At 39.6% G+C, this 20,248-nt stretch overlaps 1 protein-coding gene across 4 annotated transcripts in view; it reads right to left on the reverse strand.

Moving 5' to 3' along the window:
• Positions 1-4,657: 4,657 nt before the first annotated feature.
• The window catches only part of rab44 (RAB44, member RAS oncogene family), a 57,737-nt gene continuing 42,146 nt past the window's right edge, over positions 4,658-20,248 (reverse strand). For all 4 annotated transcript variants that reach the window (XM_031896797.1, XM_031896798.1, XM_018091548.2 and 1 more), the window contains exons 11-16: positions 18,069-18,871; positions 15,015-15,096; positions 12,853-12,967; positions 9,702-9,803; positions 7,375-7,451; positions 4,658-5,026 (exon numbers count right to left, since the gene is read on the reverse strand). In XM_031896797.1, coding sequence (XP_031752657.1) covers positions 4,939-5,026; positions 7,375-7,451; positions 9,702-9,803; positions 12,853-12,967; positions 15,015-15,096; positions 18,069-18,871 — 1,267 coding nt within the window. In that variant the 3' untranslated portion in view covers positions 4,658-4,938. The remainder of the gene's footprint in view (positions 5,027-7,374; positions 7,452-9,701; positions 9,804-12,852; positions 12,968-15,014; positions 15,097-18,068; positions 18,872-20,248) is intronic.

The raw sequence follows: 20,248 nt of genomic DNA on the forward strand, positions 1-20,248 counted from the left end.
GCGCAAGTCATAACAGCTACGAAAAAGTTGCGACAATTTACGAAAAAGTCGTAACGGCGACGAAAAAATCGCAAAAAATACGAAAAAGTCGCAAAATGTTCGTTTCCAATCCGAATTTTTCCCATTCGGATTCGGATTCGTGGATTAGTAAATGTGCCCCTAAGAGTAGAATTTTTTAGTCATTTGTCCTTTTTCCTTTGAAGAAAGAGTAGTTTAAGAACATAGAGGCAGTGTGCAATCTGTAACAAATGGGCACAGTCTGCAAATTATTTCACTGCTTTATTTCTTTGAAAAATTTCAGCAAGTCTTTATACTCTATTTAATGGCTCAGAAAACTGCAGCTGCACCAGTGAATAAAGTGCTGCCTGCTTTTGTTATCGCTGGTTTCATGATAGGGGGAAGCATGTGGGTGTCCCCCTCTTACACCCCTATACATCCATTAACTTGTGCTTAATTCTGATGTAGGAGCAATGACTGACATGGGCCACACCGGGGCCCAGTGGCAGACATAAGGACAGGGCTTGTAAGAGGGGTGAAAGGGTTCACCAAATTTAGTTTAGTTATTTTGGGATAATTGAGGTGTTTGGCCACAAGGTGGTAGCATTGGGTAAGGTTAATTAGGTTAAGTAGTTTTAGGGGTGGATTTATCAAAATGTGAGTTTAAAGCTTAATACATAAAATCTCACCCATGTTCTATTCATTCTTTATCAAATGGTGAGTTTTCACTTTCACCCATTCATAAAATCCCATAGTAGTGAATATAACATGGGTGAGTTCTTTTGTATTAAGCTCTAAACTCACATTTTGATAAATATGCCCCTTAGTGTCTGGTCACTGGGAGGGGGGGGGGGGGGGGGCTAGAGAGAAGGGAAATGTCTAGAAGTTCTAGAAGGGTGTGGCTAGAGGGTATATTACCCTGGGAGTATAGTTTTATTGGGAGACAGTAGGTCAGGGGTCCCCAACCTTTCTTACTCGTGAGCCACAGTCAAATGTAAAAAGATTTGGAGAGCAACACAAGCATCATAAAAGTTCATGGAGGTGCCAAATAAGGGCTAAGATTGGCTATTAGGTAGCCTCTATGCACACTATCAGCTTACAGGGGCTTTATTTGGTAGTAAATTTTGTTTATATTCAACCAAAACTTGCCACCAAGTCAGGAATTCAAAAATAACTACCTGGTTTGGGGACACCGGGAGCAACATCCAAGGGGTTGGGGAGCAACATGTTGCCCCAAAGTCACTGGTTGGGGATCACTGCAGTAGGTCATCAGAAATTCTGTGTTATTAACACCTAAAGTAACATTGACACCTGTTGGTGACGTGTATAAAGTGCACAAGGTAGCAGTAAAAGGATAATTGTTTTTCGTTTGAACTGCCTTAGGCTAATGCCACATGGGGCTGATTCTCGGCCTGTGGAAAAACACTAGCTGAGAATCTGCCCCTATGTTGGTATCAGCTTTCTTCTTTGCCTGCACCTGGAACCTCTGCATTGGGCCTGATTCAGGCACAAGTGGCAGATATCTGCTCCGAAAAAGCAAATATCCTCCATACCTGCACCCAGGCTGATTCGACGGTTCCAGGTGCAGGCAAAGAGGAAAGCTAATGCCAGTGTAGGGGCTTATTCTCAGCCTGAGAATTAGCCCATGTGGCATTAGCCCTAAGTTTTATCCTTTAATTAAAACAAAAATGATTAACACAGGATGAAATCCCTCTTACTCTGACCAAAAATCTGTATTTTTCTTGCTTGAGGGGGGCTGCCTTGCCTAGGCAGTAGATAGGATGCCTAAAAGGGTTAAGACACACTGAGCTAATAGTAGCAGCTATTTTTTTATGGCTTCTAAACCCCAGAAAATACCCTGTCATAGACAATACTGAGAATTGCCTTTGCTAAACACATAGAGACAGTTATCAGTAAATGATCAGCATTATCTATAGTAGCAGTGACAAGTAGCTGCTACTAGTATCTCCGTGTGTCTTCACCCTAAACACAACCGGGTTATCTGCATTTTCCTGCCATAGGCACCTTAAGGTCATGCAAAGGCCTTTCTATCTGTAGATTAGCTCCAAGATCCTATAGATAGGAATGCTTAGGGCTCTCGAGGCAACTTCGGTGATTTCCGCAAATCACGCCGCCGCGTATGCCATCCCACCAGTGATTTACATGTTTGCCGGTGGGATGTCATATCGGGGAGATTAGTCGCCCGCAACAAGGGAGATTTGTCGTGGGCGACTAATCTCCCCGTGTACCAGAGCCCTTAAAGGGGCTGGGTCAACAATACCTTTTACAAAACCTTTGCAGCAATGATATTTTTAGCAGAAAGGTTTCTCTGTTATTATTTTCTCTGCATGATAAACATAATTAACTTGATTATAAAGCAAGATCTAAAGCTCCAGAAGTCCCAAAGACTCTGTAATGTAAAGCATTGCCAATGCCCAGTAAGGTCAATTTACATTCTCGCTGGTGGGATGTCATATCGGGGAGATTAGTTGCACGCGACAAGGGAGATTTGTTGCATGCGACTAATCTCCCTGTGTGCCACAGCCCTAACGCATAGCAACTAATTAGATGGTACTTTCTGATTGTTTGTTATGGGTGACAGCACTTTTTAATAAACTTCCCAAAGGCACAGTATATTCATTCAATTTATTTATTATATGTTATTTACTGTATATATCTTGTTGGAGTTGAAATAAAAGAGGCAGAGACTCTTTAAAAGAGCAATTTTCCTAGATTTTCATACTGCCAGTGAACCGTTATAACTTTATTTGCTTTTAGCTATATAGAATTAAAAGTTACCTTATTATACCAAAAAACCCTGCTGTTAATAAACCATAGGCACAGAACTACTTGGGGGGTTGATGTTTTTTCTTATGACAGAAGTGTTACTACTTCTACCATTTAAGGTAACCCCCACAGTCAGATATTCTGCCAAACATGGATGGCCAGACTATACTGATTGTGCTGACTGCCCAGCTGATTGGTTGGATCCCTGACCAATGGTTGGATCACTGACCAATACTCCAGAATTTGGGGACTCCGCACATTGACCAATGATTACTCAAAACTCATACATGGTTACATTTTATCAGCACATTAGTCCTGTGTGGCTTCATCATCAATAGAACTGTGCAGAACAGTGTACTTATGGCAATAGCAGTTTTGTTGGTAACATATTGCATGAAACAGTCTAGATCTGGGCAATATATAAAACATGTAAAAAGTATTTTCCCAGCTTATAGCTTTTTACATAAGATGCATGTTTTAAGTTTTGAAACATTTAAGTCCACTAGATGTCACTACAATGTTTATGTATATAAGTGTAACATAGCTAGCGTAAGTAGTGTTTAAAGAGATGTAATTTTGATACTGTGAAGCTGGCCTCCTGGGTGCCCTGTTAGGGTGAGATTTGGGGAAAATTCCTTGTTGTTCTTCTAGACACACCTTTAATGACTGTAGAATATAGTAGCCATTCATCAAAGAAAAGATTTAGCTTCACCAAGTAATTTATTGCATGTTTAAGTTCTTAGCTGTTCTATGTTGTGTGATATTGACATATTTAAAATCTAAAGGAAACTTCGAATGCTCGATCTTTGGATTGTTTCTGCACTTATTAAAGGGGTTAGGGGTTATTAACTTTAAAGTTATTTTTTAACACGACATTGAGAGTTATATTCTGAGACAATTTGCAACTGGTCTTTTTTTTTTTTTGTATTTGTGTTTTTTTTAATTATTTAGCTTTTTTTTAAATGCTTCAGTTTGGAATTTCAGCACCTATCTGGTTGCTATGGTATAAATTACCCTAGCAACCAGGCAGTGGTTTGAATCAGAAGCTAGAAAATGATATCATTAGCTGATACAAGAAGTAAAGGCACTCGCATTAAGTTCAGAATAAAGGCTGTACAGAATATCTGTAGATCCTCTTATATCCACAGCTGCTTATTCCCTAATCACTTTACAAGGAAAGGAAACAGAAGATTACAGTGATATCTGAATTACAGGATGGTCTTTAAAATCTGTCCATACATGATCAGGCTGTATAGTTAAATATGGGCAAACTGCCCAACCAGGGCCGCTGCTGGCCAAATGGGTGCCCTAAGCTGAAATTTACTTTTGTGCCCCCTCCCCCAAATATTACGGAAGTAAAAATAAAATAATTTAAAAAAACACCTACTATAGGGGCCCCACACACAGTGCCCCCAATTGCCCCCATAGACAATGCCCCCATAGTAAGTGCCCCCAATAGCCCCCATAGATTGATTGAACTATCCGGGACAGTGGGATGCGCTATAAAAACCGGCGGGACAGTGTTGGGGGGGGTATGTTAAAATATAGAAAAACATTTTTTTTTTTAGAGCAGCTGGGATGGTGCCCCCCTGGGAGTTGGTGCCCTATGCAGACTGAGTACTCTGCTTATAGGGAGCGGCGGCCCTGTGCCCAACTACATCTGATCATATATATATATGTGTTTTAGACTTATAATAGTGATTGAACAACAATGGCTATATGTTTAAAGGCTGTTATTATTCATAGATGCTATTGACTTGGTGTAATAATTGATAGTATTATTTCTGTACATACTATACATTATTCATATTATTTTAAGAGCTTTGTTTACCATGTGAATCGGGTATAACAGCAGAAATAAGGATAAGGGCCATATGTTTATTCACATTTTATTGGTGTGTTGTACAAAAACATTGCTTGCAATTTGCAATTCCTATGTAAAATCGATCTGGCAGTTATGTTTAAGAAAACACACACATACATATACAAATCAGGTGGATAAAAACATGCATTGTTCCAAGTGATTGAAGCAAATAACCTGTCCCCCATGTTTTCCAGTCCAAATAAGGCAGGCATTTCTGGCCAAGAATTGTTCCAATAATTTGAAGTTGGCTGAAGCCTTGGGGAAACCATGCCAGACATTCTCTGCGACTTCTAGAAACAACAGCTTTTATTCTTTTCTGTTGGCTCTCTCAGTTTCACCACATTATTTTTTATGTCATCCTCATGCTTCTGTAATGATCTATTAAAAATACACACATATTAAGCTGCTAAGTTTAAAATAAAAGAATGTGATAATAAATAGGTATAATAGGCAATTAGCTTAGGACTCACTATGGTAGGGGGCACCATTAGCCCTTGGAATAACATTTGATGAAGCAGCTACCAGAGACTCCATGCTCAAATTAACTTTTAGTATGATATATAGGGCCTGATTCACTAAAGTGCGATAAAAATTATCGCACGCTTTTTTGCGGTAAAAAAGACGCGATAATTTGTGCGCGATTCACCATAGTATTATCGCGTGCGATAAATTGCCATTTTTGCATGCGGTATTTCTCGCGCTGAAAAGTATACGATCGCATGATTCACTATAACTTTTGCGCGCTAAATATCGCATTCGGCTATGCGAAAATTAACACCTACTACAGGCAGCCGATAATTATAGAAAAGTACAGTAAATGAGTTTTTTGCAATAAAATATGGACTTTGCAGTGCTATTTATTGAAGTCTGTGTTTCCCCTAGAGTGACGCAGCCGCCAGTTTGCAGCGAAATGTTCATTTTTAATACAGTAATTTTCCGCAAGTATTGGCGTGTATGGCTAACATGGCGTGCGTTCATTTGCGCGACTATTTATATTTGGCTACAAGTGATGAAATGTTTCGCCAGGCATGGATTCGCAGCAAATTTTTGGACGTGCATTGAATTTTTTCATGCGTTTCGCAAAACAATCCGCCGATGGCAAAACGCATGAAAAAATTCGCCACGCAAAAATTCAACGCACATCCAAAAATTTATACAAGCGTCAAAAAATAATAGTCACAGGCAACAATTTTTTTGCCCACACAACATTTTTGCCGTTTCGTGGATCTTTCGAAAGATTTGCTAATTTTTCACTAAAGATAACCAGAACACATTTGCTCATCACTAGTGGCTACTATTTATAAGCATCTACTATTTATATGATACCATTTATATGCTACCATTTATATGTGGCTAATATTTATATACACCATTTATATGCGGCGACAATTTTTATACACTATTTCTATGCTACCATTCATATGCAGCGACTATTCGCGTGCGTAATTTAGCGCATGTACCGGCAAATACCGCTTTGAAATAGTCTTCGCGTAAAAAAGCGCGAGTATACTTACAGTGAATCGTGCGAAAAATCGTCAAAATTAAGACGCGGTAAAATTTATAGTGCACTTTAGTGAATCAGGCCCATAGAGTGCTATTCTGAGACAATTTGCAATTGGTCTTTATTTTTTATTATTTGAGGTTTTTGACTTATTTAGCTTTTTGTTCAGCAGCACTCTAGTTTGGAATATCAACAGCTATCTGGTTGTTAGGGTCCAATTTAGCATAGCAACCAGACAGTGGTTTGAAAAGGAGACAGAAAATTGAATGAGAAGGGCCTAAATAGAAATATAAGTAAAAAAATAACAATAACATTTTAGCCTCACAGAGCAATAGTTTTTTGGCTGTTGGGTCAGTGACCCCCCAGTTGAAGGCTGGAAAGGGACAGAAAAGTAAGGCAAGTTATTAAAAAACTATAAAATAATGAAAAATGAAAGACCAATTGAAAGTTTGCTAAGAATAGGTGATTCTATAACCTGAATGTGAACCACCCATTTAACTAACTGGCATGTGTATTGTAAATTATTTTTTTTTATTTGGTGCCCATTGTAGTAGTGGGTAATGAACAATACTCATTGAAACTGTGTGCAGCAAGCTTAGTCAGCTTATTCCTTATCATGTCTTATTTTTTTAGTAAACAGGCCTATAACCATGTTAGCATTACATATGTGTGTGTATATTAATATATGTTAAGGGCAGTAATAACACATTTTTGGAAGGGAAGGGGCATTTACTAACGTTTGTTTTTGGGGTTTTTTCACAGTTTGGATTTTTTTGCACCAAAATTCAATTTTGTTGTGATTTTTCCCTCAAAAAAAATTTGAAAGAAAAAATACACTATCTAAAAGCTGTCAAAATCATGTAGAGGTCACTGGCAACTGTACTTTTTACAACTGGAAGATCTTTCTTTGCTTTGTGGTTTTAGAGATTATCGGGGGATTTTGACCCTCACATTTGTGCAACAATACGAAAAAGTTGTGGTTTTTACATTTTTCCCCATCTTTTTTCGTTCATGCTTTTTCAGTTCGGATATTTTAATAAATGACTAGACATTTGATTTTAGTGGAAATGAGTTTAGTCAAGGTTGCAAATCAGAATGTTAATAAAAGTTGCCCCCTGATGTTCTCAATGTCAGGATTTAAAATACACTATACAAGTTCACAGCTTTCTAAAAAAAAAAAAAGTTTAAGCAATGGCAAAATATTTTAGCTTTTTATTGGTTTTACCTGGCCATATGAATCAGTGGTTCGGTTATGCAGATGCCTGATGCTGCACTGCATTCAGCAAACAATAATTTGTATTCCTAGAAAGTAGAAAATGCTAGTTAACTATCCATAAATAATGTTACATTGGAAACATATGTTGAAGCGCTAAAATCATGTAGGGTGGGAAAAAGAAAAAATAACATTTATTTTGAAACACTATCAGCCTCTAACCCAGTTTAGGACATGAATGGGTCATAGATTGGCCATTAATTGCTGCTACTCATAGCAGCTCCTTTTTTACAGCTACTAAACGCCAGAAAATCCCCTGCCATAGACAATACAGAGAATTGCCTCTGTTAAAACAGACATAGAGACAATTATCAGTAAATGATCAGCATTGCCTATTTTAGTAGCCATGACAACTAGCTGCTACTAGTAGCTTCATGTGTCTTCACCTTTAGGGCTCTGGCACACGGGGGAGATTAGTCGCCCGCGACAAAACTCCCTGTTCGCGGGCGACTCATCTCCCCGAGTTGCCATGACCCGCCATCCCGCCGGCGACTTACATGTTCGCCGGCGGGATGGCGGGTCATGGCAACTCGGGGAGATTAGTCGCCCGCGAACAGGGAGTTTTGTCACGGGCGACTAATCTCCCCCGTGTGCCAGAGCCCTTAGAGTATCCATAGGGCTCATTAACAAACATAAGCACTGAATTGCACAAGTATCATTACTAATAGCAAATCATCAGCAATTAACATTGAACAGTCTGCTGCAAAGGTAGTGATAGGTTGTACTGGAGCAGTTTAGCACCTGTGTTTGTAGATCAGCCTCTATGTGAACGACCAGGCCATTTAATGTTTAATAATTGATAAGATACCCATAAGCGTATAATATATTTAACCATTATTAGTGGAGCTTTAAATAAATCTGTGTTATCAACCTGTGTAGAAAAAAATGCAAATTATGCTATAAAATTTGCCTTGGTATTCCTAGTGGTACACAGGGCTAGCGTTTTTTGCATTAAATCCACTTTGTAACCATAGTGATGGGCACATCTGTCAAATCTGTTTGTAAATTTGCGAATCTCATTGAAATAAATTTCTAAGCTTCAAGACTTTTTCTACAATACATTGGGGTGTTTTTTCACTGTGAAACCTGGCGAAAAATGTTGCTTATCACTAGCCACCAATATTAAGGTAACGTGTACCATTAACCTAATATTAGTGACTCTTTTGTATAGTTTTCGGGAAAATTTGTACTATACATGCTATTCATTTTTTTTGTTTTTTTACTCTTTTTAGGAGCAAATAATGTACAAATTCTAATACAGGAGGTAAAAAGGCCTGTGCTTGTTAGAGCGCACAATGCAAAAGGAGAAGGGGCTCTGGGACACAAAGTGAAGGGATAATCTATGCAGGGGTACTTCTAATCCTCCCAGTCCCTGAGGCACCAGGTCTGGTACAGCCCACCCTCACCCCCTGTGCTTAAAATGGGACCAGAGGGCAAGATTGCTAGTACAGGTATTGGACCCCTTATCCAGAAACTCATTATCCAGAAAGTTCCAAATTACGTGAAGGCCATCTCCCATAGACTCCATTTTAATCAAATAATTCACATTTTTAAAAATGATTCCCTTTTCCTCTGTAATAATAAAACAGTACCTTGTACTTGATCCCAACTAAGATATCATTAATCCTTATTGGAGCCAAAACAATCCTATTGGGTTTAATTACTGTTTGAATAATTTTTTTTTTAGCAGACTTAAGGTTGGAGATCCGAATTACAGAAAGATGCCTTATCCAAAAAACCCCAGGTCCTGAGCATTTTGGATATTGGGTCCCATACCTGTAACGAGAGTGCAATTGCACTATCTACACTAAAAGATATACATTTCTAGTAGAAAAATGCCACCTCAAGTAATGATTTGTGTTTTCCCTGATTTGCTTACCAAATTGCTGTATAACAGGGACTTATTTGAAAAAGAAAAGTATAGCTATCAGGGAAGCTGATGAGTTTATGAGACATATGTCATAAGCAGGTTGTTAAGTTCACCTAGGGTTAAGCCTTGGGCTTGGGAGTATAGTGCTTCAAATTTCCACACATGTATCATCCTTACTGTTTTCCTCAAAGAAATATGTCTCCTGCACACAGGGAGCCAGACTCATTTCATTCTACTTTGGCACCACACAGCATTTATAAATGAACTCTGACTGCCTCTTTCCTCCCTAACTGAGGTACGACTAATTATAGGCCTGTAAAAGAAATGAAATTCAGCACAAGTATGGAACAAGAAGTGCAGATCTGAAAGGCAGATTATTTAGTATAAAAGAGCCATCAAAACAACATACTTGGGCCAGCTTTTCTCCATCTGCAGTTGTCACCTCTCTTTCAGCCTCACAGTCTATTTTGTTTCCCATAAGGAGAATGATAATATCATCTTGTGTTTTGTTCTGGAAGAGAAAAAATAAAAGGTCTCATCTGAAACCTGAATAAGTGTAAAATTGTCATATGATTGTGGCATTTGTGCTAAACACTGTGCCTGATTAGCTTATTATAGTAACATAATGTCCCTGCAGTGAGCACCACCACCTTCTAGAAATCATTTATTTGTTCTTTGCACTTTATAACAATGATGCAGACCAAATTGCTCAAGGAACTCCTGAAAATATCCACATATATCACCCCATAATGTAAGTGTGCTGTGTATGATCCTTGATGCTACTTAGATTGTAAGCTCTACGGGGCAGGGACCTCCTTCCTACTGTGTCTCATACCACATGGCACTTATATATATATATATATATATATATATACAGTGGCTTGCAAAAGTATTCGGCCCCCTTGAACTTTTCCACATTTTGTCACATTACAGCCACAAACATGAATCAATTTTATTGGAATTCCACGTGAAAGACCAATACAAAGTGGTGTATACGTGAGAAGTGGAACGAAAATCATACATGATTCCAAACATTTTTTACAAATAAATAACTGCAAAGTGGGGTGTGCATAATTATTCAGCCCCCTGAGTCAATACTTTGTAGAACCACCTTTTGCTGCAATTACAGCTGCCAGTCTTTTAGGGTATGTCTCTACCAGCTTTGCACATCTAGAGACTGAAATCCTTGCCCATTCTTCTTTGCAAAACAGCTCCAGCTCAGTCAGATTAGATGGACAGCGTTTGTGAACAGCAGTTTTCAGATCTTGCCACAGATTCTCCATTGGATTTAGATCTGGACTTTGACTGGGCCATTCTAACACAAGGATATGTTTTGTTTTAAACCATTCCATTGTTGCCCTGGCTTTATGTTTAGGGTCGTTGTCCTGCTGGAAGGTAAACCTCTGCCCCAGTCTCAAGTCTTTTGCAGACTCCAAGAGGTTTTCTTCCAAGATTGCCCTGTATTTGGCTCCATCCATCTTCCCATCAACTCTGACCAGCTTCCCTGTCCCTGCTGAAGAGAAGCACCCCCAGAGCATGATGCTGCCACCACCATATTTGACAGTGGGTGACGTGCAGTGTTAGTTTTCCGCCACACATAGCGTTTTGCATTTTGGCCAAAAAGTTCCATTTTGGTCTCATCTGACCAGAGCACCTTCTTCCACGTTTGCTGTGTCCCCCACATGGCTTGTGGCAAACTGCAAACGGGACTTCTTATGGTTTTCTGTTAACAATGGCTTTCTTCTTGCCACTCTTCCATAAAGGCCAACTTTGTGCAGTGCAAGACTAATAGTTGTCCTATGGACAGATTCCCCCACCTGAGCTGTAGATCTCTGCAGCTCGTCCAGAGTCACCATGGGCCTCTTGGCTGCATTTCTGATCAGCGCTCTCCTTGTTCGGCCTGTGAGTTTAGGGGGACGGCCTTGTCTTGGTAGGTTTACAGTTGTGCCATACTCCTCCCATTTCTGAATGATCGCTGGAACAGTGCTCCGTGGGATGTTCAAGGCTTTGGAAATCTTTTTGTAGCCTAAGCCTGCTTTAAATTTCTCAATAACTTTATCCTGACCTGTCTGGTGTGTTCTTTGGGCTTCATGGTGTTGTTGCTCCCAATATTCTCTTAGACAACGTCTGAGGCCATCACAGAGCAGCTGTATTTGTACTGACATTAGATTACACACAGGTGCACTCTATTTAGTCATTAGCACTCATCAGGCAATGTCTATGGGCAATTGACTGCACTCAGACCAAAGGGGGCTGAATAATAACGCACACCCCACTTTGCAGTTATTTATTTGTAAAAAATGTTTGGAATCATGTATGATTTTCGTTCCACTTCTCACGTGTACACCACTTTGTATTGGTCTTTCACGTGGAAATATTGTATTTATTTATTATATCACTTGTCCTCCCTGTGTGTAATCTTGTATTCTGTAAGACTGTACAGCTCTGCGTACCCTTGTGGTGCTTTATAAATAAAGTTATACATACATACATACATGCATTTGTGGGTTAATGCATTATTTTAGTGTTATTGCAAGTTCCAGTTACTAGATGGCAGTCTGTGACACATAGGGGCTGATTTACTAACCCACGAATCCGACCCGAATTGGAAAAGTTCCGACTTGAAAACGAACATTTTGCGACTTTTTCGTATGTTTTGCGATTTTTTCGGATTCTTTACGAATTTTTCGTTACCAAAACGATTTTTGCGTAAAAACGCAAGTTTTTCGTATCCATTACGAAAGTTGCGTAAAAAGTTGCGCATTTTTCATAGCGTTAAAACTTACGCGAAAAGTTGCGCATTTTTCGTAGCGTTAAAACTTAAAAGGTGCAAAGTTTCGCGTAAGTTTTAACGCTAAGAAAAAAGCGCAACTTTTTGCGCAAGTTTTAACGCTACGAAAAATCGCCAGATTTTACGCAACTTTCGTAATGGCTACGAAAAACTCGCGTTTTTACGCAAAAATCGTATTGGTAACGAAAAATTCGTAAAGAATCCGAAAAAATCGCAAATCATACGAAAAAATCGCAAAATACCGATCATTACGAAAAAAACGCAATCGGACTCATTTCGACTACTAGTGACTGTGGACATTGTCAGACTGGCCCACCAGGGTACCAGGAAAACTCCCAGTGGGCCCAGGTGTCAGTGGGCCCTCCTGCTTCTATCTATTTAGCCTATTTCATGGTCATTCCCTATTTCTGTATGGGAACAAGGAAGCTTGATAGATGGAAGAATAAAGTATAGTATGTAGTGAAGAGAGACTAGGATAATAAAGAGTTTGAGAGAGGAGAGGGCCCCTGCCCTCTCAGTCAGACACTGACAGTGGAAGTTGTTAGTTCATCTGCAAGATGGTGTTAATCTCCAGTTTATTACATTCCAAGTGTTTAACTGCAAGTCTGCCCTTTGTAACAGTGGTGTGGGCACAGAAGTATTCATTTGGCCTTTACTACAAAAGTTAATACAACCTGTAGTGCGCCATGTTACACACTGGCCCTGAAAAGATCACTGAGTTGCCTGTGGCCTTTAGCCTTTACCCCCTTATTTAATCCTTTCTACTTACCGTGATACAGCTCAGCCAATACTGCACGGCATCAAACGTGTCTTTAGAAGTCACATCATACATAATCACCAACCCGTCTGCTTTCCTAAAAAAATGCTCTGTGATACTGTGAAATCTGTGGATATTTAGCACAATAAGTAAGAATCCATCTAATCTGGAAGTTAGCACCTGCTTTAAAGGAGAAGGAAAGGTAAAAACTAAGTAAGCTTTATCAGAAAGGTCTATGTAAATACAGCCATAAGCACTCACAGTAATGCTGAACTGAGTCCTCTTTTAAAAGAAACACACCTCTTTTTTTTGTAAACATGATCTTCCAATGTCTGACGTCGTCTCTCAGAAACATCCTTAATTTCCCTGGCCAGAGTCTGCACAGTTCTCTTCTCTCTCCCCTCCCCTGTTCCCCCTCCCACCAGAATGCTAAGAACTCCCTCCCCCCTCCCTTAGGAATGTGTGATCTGAGCTATAATGGCTAGACTGCAGGCAGGAAGCTACTTAAAATGGCAGCTGCTATCTTAAGCAAACGGAGAAAGCTTCTACAGCTGTTTACTCAGGTATGTTAATGGTTTCTGCAGAATAAATATATTGTTCTAGGTGGCACTAATGTGGCAAATCTATTGGCAGTAAAAAACCAAAAAGATTTCCTTCTCCTTTAAGACTACTGGAAACAACACAAGGGGGTTGGTGTTGCTTGTGAGGTTCTGGTTGGAGGTCACTATTCTAGGAGATGTCAGTATGTCTTTAGCCATTACCAGCAATTCAACAGCCTCTTACCTTTTGTCCTTTTCATTTTTCTTGGTTTTTGCCAAGAAACGCACTTTGCGCACTACAGTTTCCCTTAGCCACATAAGTTAAAAGTTGACATCTCTGTTTTCTGTTACTGTATCAGTTTGATGTATAGTGCAGTGTATACAAGTACCGCTATACAAATATACATACAATACATCAGGGGTAGAGATGTAGCGAACCTCACAAAAAAAGTTCGCGAACCCGTTTGCGAACTTCTGCCAAAAAGTGCGAACTTTTGCGAACTTTGCGAACCCCATAGACTTCAATGGGAAGGCGAACTTTAAAACCAAGAAAAGCCATTTCTGGCCAGAAAACTGATTTTAAAGTTGTTTAAAGGGTGCCACGACCTGGGCAGTGGCATGCAGGAGGGGGATCAAGGGCAAAAATTTCTCTGAAAAATACTTTGTTGGCACAGCGTTGCGTTTTGTGCTGGAAAGGGCAGAAATCACACTACATTTCTAAACTTGTGTAATAAACTGCTTTATAACGTCTGGCATCTACATAAATTACAGTAGCAAAGTAAAAAAACACAAATAAAAAAAAATGATGTGAATGTGTGGTTGGTGCTTAGTGCACTACTATGAGCTGCACACCTGTCTCCAACACACACAGACGGAGCTGCAGTACACAATGAAAAGAAGAGTAACAGTAATCAGAAAATAAAAGCAGTCCTTACAAGGACTATTGGGTTACAGCAGATGATCAGCAGGACAGCTGCCCACAGCAGCTACATACAGAGCAGTAGAAAGTAGATTACTAGTCAGCAAAGCTACCTAAACTGTCCCTCAAACCCCTGCACAGCTCTCTCCCTATGCTAACTCATCAAGCACACACAGGCAGAATGTAAAATGGCTGCTGGGCTTCGGTTTATATATGGAAGGGAGTGGTCCGGGGGTGGTCCAGGAGGGAGAGCTGCCTGATTGGCTGCCATGTATCTGCTGGCTCTGGGGTGAGAGGTCATAATTTGGCTCCAGCTAAGGCGAACCCAAAATTGCGAACTTTGCTAAAAGTTCGCGAACTTGCGAACACCCGATTTTCGTGCGAATTAGTTCTCCGGCAAACAGTTCGCTACATCTCTAATCAGGGGTGGCCAATACGTCGATCGCAGTCCACCAGTCGATCCCCCGTGGATCACTGTTGGACCGCGATGAAGCAAGTGCTGCGTGAATTCATTCGTACGTTGCGTCGCATACATACGCATTCACGCCGCACTTCCGCATTCCCCAGTCATCAGTCAATCGCGGAGGAAAAAAGTCTGGCCACCCCTGCTGTACATACACGATTCATTTTTCTTACCCCTAAACAGACACAGAAAACTTGCTAGAAAAAAGTGTAAGTAAATCCTAAATGTTTGAAAAATCCTTGGTGTTTCTTACCTTTCTTGTCCAGCTGTATCCCAGAGTTGTAGTGCAAAACGCTTATCATCTACATTTATGGTTTTGATACGGCAATCTATGCCTTAAAATAAGAAAATAAGTCGAGTTATATTCCATCGACAAAGCTGTTCTGGGTAAAATTAAATCTCTTTGATGTGAGTCAGAAGAAAGTTCACAGTATTAACAAAGAGTACTATTGCTTTTATCTTTCCTGTCTACTTGTAACGAGATTAAAGGGGTTACTTATGACCTTCAAGGCAATGTACAAAAGATAAGTGCAATGCTCCTGTTTTTTGTAATTTGCACCCTGCTTTTTGCTGTTGCAGATTGTTTTCCTCCCTTTTAGTTGCCCCAGTGAATACAAATCTGCATGTATTTGGCAGCATTGTATTCATGAAAGCTAGAAGGAAGCACATAGGCTCCCATCCTCCTGCCCCCTACTCGTACCCTAACTTGTGCATTATTCAGGATGCAATGGGGCCCTGTCCGTAATATGGCAGGTGGTCCAGCATGAAGTGCAACTCAAATAAGTTCTAAGGGGTGCACTTTTGCACTTCCCCCATTCTTTTGTAAATTACCTCTTCCATGTTTTAAGAATCATTAAGGCTATGTATTAAAAGACACTAAGTATGCCCAGGTGCAGTAACCTATAACAACGAATCAACAGGCCACTTGCCTAAACGTTCCAATCTCATAGGCTGCCATGGGTCACTGCATCTGGACAAACTTGGTGCCTTTTGTTACTAATGGGGATGTTTGCTCAAATGATACATGGAGATTATAAACCAATTGGGGGTTGAGGGGGAGAAGGTCAGAGTATACTCGCCTTGACAAGCTTTGACCAGGTGATTGTTGTCACAACAAGAAGACCTAATATCTGCAGTGTGTTCTAGGTATGTCCATGACAGCAGCTTGTATCTGAAGCTGATGTCCAGTGATGTGGTTCTCACCTATCGCGGGCGACTGACCGCTCCGAAATGCCTTTCCACCAGCAAAAATAGGAGTCCCTGTGGAAAGGCCAATGTATCGCTTCAGTATTCTAAAGTTCCTCCTGCAGGCAACTTCATGCGACTTCGGAAAGTCAAAGAGGTGCAAAGGGCTTTCCACCAGCGACTCCCATTGTTGTCGGTGAAAAGGCATTTCCAAGTGGTTAGTTGCCCGTAATAGCAGAGATCTATCCCAGGCGACTAAACCGCTCCGTGACCCCTCAGCCTTATTTTGGTCCATTCCTATAGTTTATGACAGCAGTGAGTTTGGCTACATTGTTCAGTTAGCTAACAGTGAGCCTTGTTGAAAAATTCAGCTTGTACTTTTCTGCCATTATGGGACAGGACAATGTCCACAAAACTGTGACTGCTAACCCAAGCTGCCTATCTGTGATAGATTGCATTTTACTGTTGCTGATAAATATTATCCTTAGGTACCTAATTCATTCACTTATGGCTGATGAGCGAATCTGTCCCAAAAACTTAACGTAACACATTTGTCGTGCAAAATTTTTGTCGCCTGCGTCTTTTTTTTGTCGCCCGCACTTTTTGACGCGACTGTGCCCTTTTTTGACACAACCGCATCCAAATTGACGCGACCGCGGCATTGGCGAATTGTATCGCGAAACTTAGGTGAAGATTTGCAGCGTGTCAAAAAAAATGTCACGTGTCAAATTGGGCACGGCGAATTGCTGCGCAGCTAATTTTTACTTAAGTTTCGCAAAACAATTTGCCAGTGGCGAAATGTGGAAATTTGTCGCGAATCCATGCTTGCCAAAAAAATTTGCTCATCACTAATGTCTGAGCCACAAACCTGAAGAGAGCATCAAGAACTTGGAATTGGATGTACTTGTTTCATTCCTGCCTTTATCCCGCCATCTGCTGTAAAATTAAATAGACAGCCACTATTTAGTGTGCTGGTGGGGGTTTGGGCCTCTGTGTACTTGAAATGCAAGGGTCTAGGCATCCAAGTCCAAATCCAAATCCAAGTCCAGGCATGTCATTAGACATTCAAGTTAGTGGGTCGTGGCAGACACAGGTTGCAGTGGAGCCCTGTAATTACTGCCTGCCCTATGTTAGGCGGTAAGGGTAGTGCTGGCCTGTGCTGGCCAATGCTGTACCCCATTCCAACTTGTTTTTTTCATCTAGTACGAAGAGCAGAACACAGATAATCCACAGGCGGAAGAGCTATGCACATAAGAACTGATGGGTGTGCTCTTCTGCCCCTTAGTGCTCTTGCACTTCTGCTTGGGCCTACATAAATGAGCCCTTATGCCGTGCTATCCTGTACACAAAAACAGAATTAGAGACAAGATACAACCCTGAGTGTGACCAACCCACAGCTTTAATGGTTTTGATTTACACCCTATCATCTGTAAGTGGATGAAACAGTACTGGCAGTTTTTAGACCTTCCCACATATTGGGCCAGATTCAATTCAGATAGAAAAAGTTATGTCATAGTTTACCACAAGAAAACTCATGGATAAGATTCAAGAAGAAAAAACGTTTCTCCAAATTCAATTGCAGTTTTCTCCCATGGACTATAAAAGAGTTTTCACATAATAAACTTGGAGATAAGTTTTTCCGAATTGAATTGTATGTCAATATTTGATCTTGTGGAAACTCCAAACTAATGGCACATTTTTCAAAGTGGTGAAAATAAATGTGGCTTTAAATGGGATTCCTTTTCTTTTATACCCTGAAAAAAGGAGTTTTGCTGTCACCAATGTTTCCTTTCACCTGCAGCAGTAGTCACAAGTAGTCACAATCCATGCCTGCTTTTTATCTGGTTTCCATCTGAATCTCTCAGATTGTCCCTGCAATTATCTCTCTCTGCAGTCTGCTTTTTCTTCCCTGGCCTCTTTCTAAACCATGACAGATTTGGAACTCTGCCATCTTTCTATTTAGAAACCTCCAACAGTATTAAGGTGCAGGTCTGAAAAGCCCAATGCTGTTTTAATTTCTCTACATTGCTCAATATACGAAATTACAAAGCAATATCAGCATTTCTAATAATATTTTGGGATATAATGTAATTTGGTAATGGGACACACTGAGAGTTCTTACCTACTGTTGCTGAATAGCCTTGGTGAAAAGAGCCATCATGCACTCTGTGTAAAAATGAAGTTTTCCCAACACTAGAGTTGCCAACAAACAATATCTTGTAAACATGATCTGGGTGCACTGTTGTATGAGGAAGAGAGCTTTTCTCTTCTGTGTTCTGTGTTATCTTTTGGACATCTCGTTTTTTTTCTTCATTTACAAATTTTGGAAGATCTTTATGGAAAGTCACTTTTTTATCCATCTGAACTTTCCGATCTTCTGTAGCATTATCACTTTGCGGTGCCTTAATAATCTGGGAGATTTCTACTTGTAATGGTTTTTGGTTTGGTTTATCACTACCCCTTACTGAAACATTCTTTAAAGTCTGGTCTTCTTTATTTAAGTGATCTGGGACAGCTGAATGTGTAGGTTGGTCAGGAAAAATGTCTTTTGAGTGGTTTGATGTTCTTAATGATATTTCTGGCTGGTCATTGGGGGCAACATATGTATCCATTTCTGGAATAATCTGTTCAAACATCAGTTTGTCAGAGTCTTTCTCTGTTTGTACGTTATAATGAGAATGGCTTGATTCCTGTATATTTGACATATCGGCTTCTGGAACACCACTGTCTTTGATAAACAACTCCGGCATTGGGTCTTCTTCTATAGAGATGACTCGTGTTACCGATGGTGATGTTTGGCCAAACAAACTGTCACTTTTGTGCATTGATATTTCTAGTTGATCACTGAAAGTACTTGTTTCAGTTAAACCAACTGTATTAAATTCAGATGAGACATGTTCTTCTGTAGCTACAGAATTGGGAGAACTTTTTGGGAGGAAAAAAAAATTATAAGTTTTTATGTAGAGCATTGCATGTAATGCAGTATTTCATTTTAGAAATAAGAAAGATGGAAATCAAGAAGATTTATTTAAATATTCTTATTATTCTTATTATTTGAATTTGACCAATGCTTGTTTTATTTGTTATTACAAGTGTACGTGAAAAATGTAAAATAAATGCTTTATATGTATTTATATATTTTCTTATTATTATTTTACTCAAACTTGTCATACCTTCAAATATACAATCATCCTAATAGATCCAGAATAATGTGGGAAGTTTAAAGCTCTTTTATTTTTTTGTGTTACTGTTCCTTTAAAATATCAGCTGCAATATTTCAATATAAGTGACCCATTTACCAAACATTGTGTGTCCAGTTCATTCAATCTCAATAGAAATGCAATATGTCACATGAGGTGCATAAGGAGGCAACATTGCACTGATGTGGGCCATTGAGCTGAATCTGAGGTGCTAGACCATGCATTTAGGGGCATATTTATCATGCTGTGTAAAAAATGGCGAGTAAATTCGCCACACATCGCCAGGCTTTGCTGTGTAAAAACGGCGTAAAATCGGCGTAACTTTTCTACACGTTCTTTCTTCAGCTGGAACTTACGTTAAATAATGGCGTAAAATCTGGCATTCAGACTGCGATCTTCTCCGTTTATTTTACACAGCTTTTTAAGCCGTTTTTTCAGCGAATTTGTTTTACACAGCTTAATAAATATACCCCTGTGTACACATGCATACACATGCTAATAGGTTTCACCTAAGTTTTCCATTTCAGATAACCAATATTTATGGGTCACTGTAATTAAAAAAAGAAGAGTTTGTTTAACGTGAATTTTGATAAAAAAAAACTTTATTCCTGGTTCATAGACCCTTATTTAAATTCTTACAATCAAAGGACTCTAGCTATAGCTCAATAAAGTCAATGGCCTGAAATATAGTTTTTCTTCTTAATTCCCAACTCTACTGGCTGATTATTACACAAGTGAGGTATTTGAGAAATGGAAAGTACAGTAATCAGGGGGCCCTTTTTTCTCCATTAAGTATGCTGGGACAATAGGTAATTATCACTTTACAGGGTCATAGGATCTGGATGCTAGGGGTAGGCAAGTGAGGCAGGTAGCCTGGGTACATACTTCAGGGGGGTGCATTGTCTAAGATAAAGGGAAACTATACCCTATATAAAATATATTGCATAAAATAGCCTATATGTAAACACTGTTTCATTTATATAATCAATTTTCAGGAAAAAAAAGTATTTTCCATTGGATAATCCTAAATTAAAGATTGCAGTTTTATGTAAGGGCCACTCATACCATTTACTATACTCACACACAAACCAAAGGTATACAT

The sequence above is a fragment of the Xenopus tropicalis genome, chromosome 2 (genome assembly GCF_000004195.4).
Source record: "Xenopus tropicalis strain Nigerian chromosome 2, UCB_Xtro_10.0, whole genome shotgun sequence".
NCBI lineage: Eukaryota > Metazoa > Chordata > Amphibia > Anura > Pipidae > Xenopus > Xenopus tropicalis.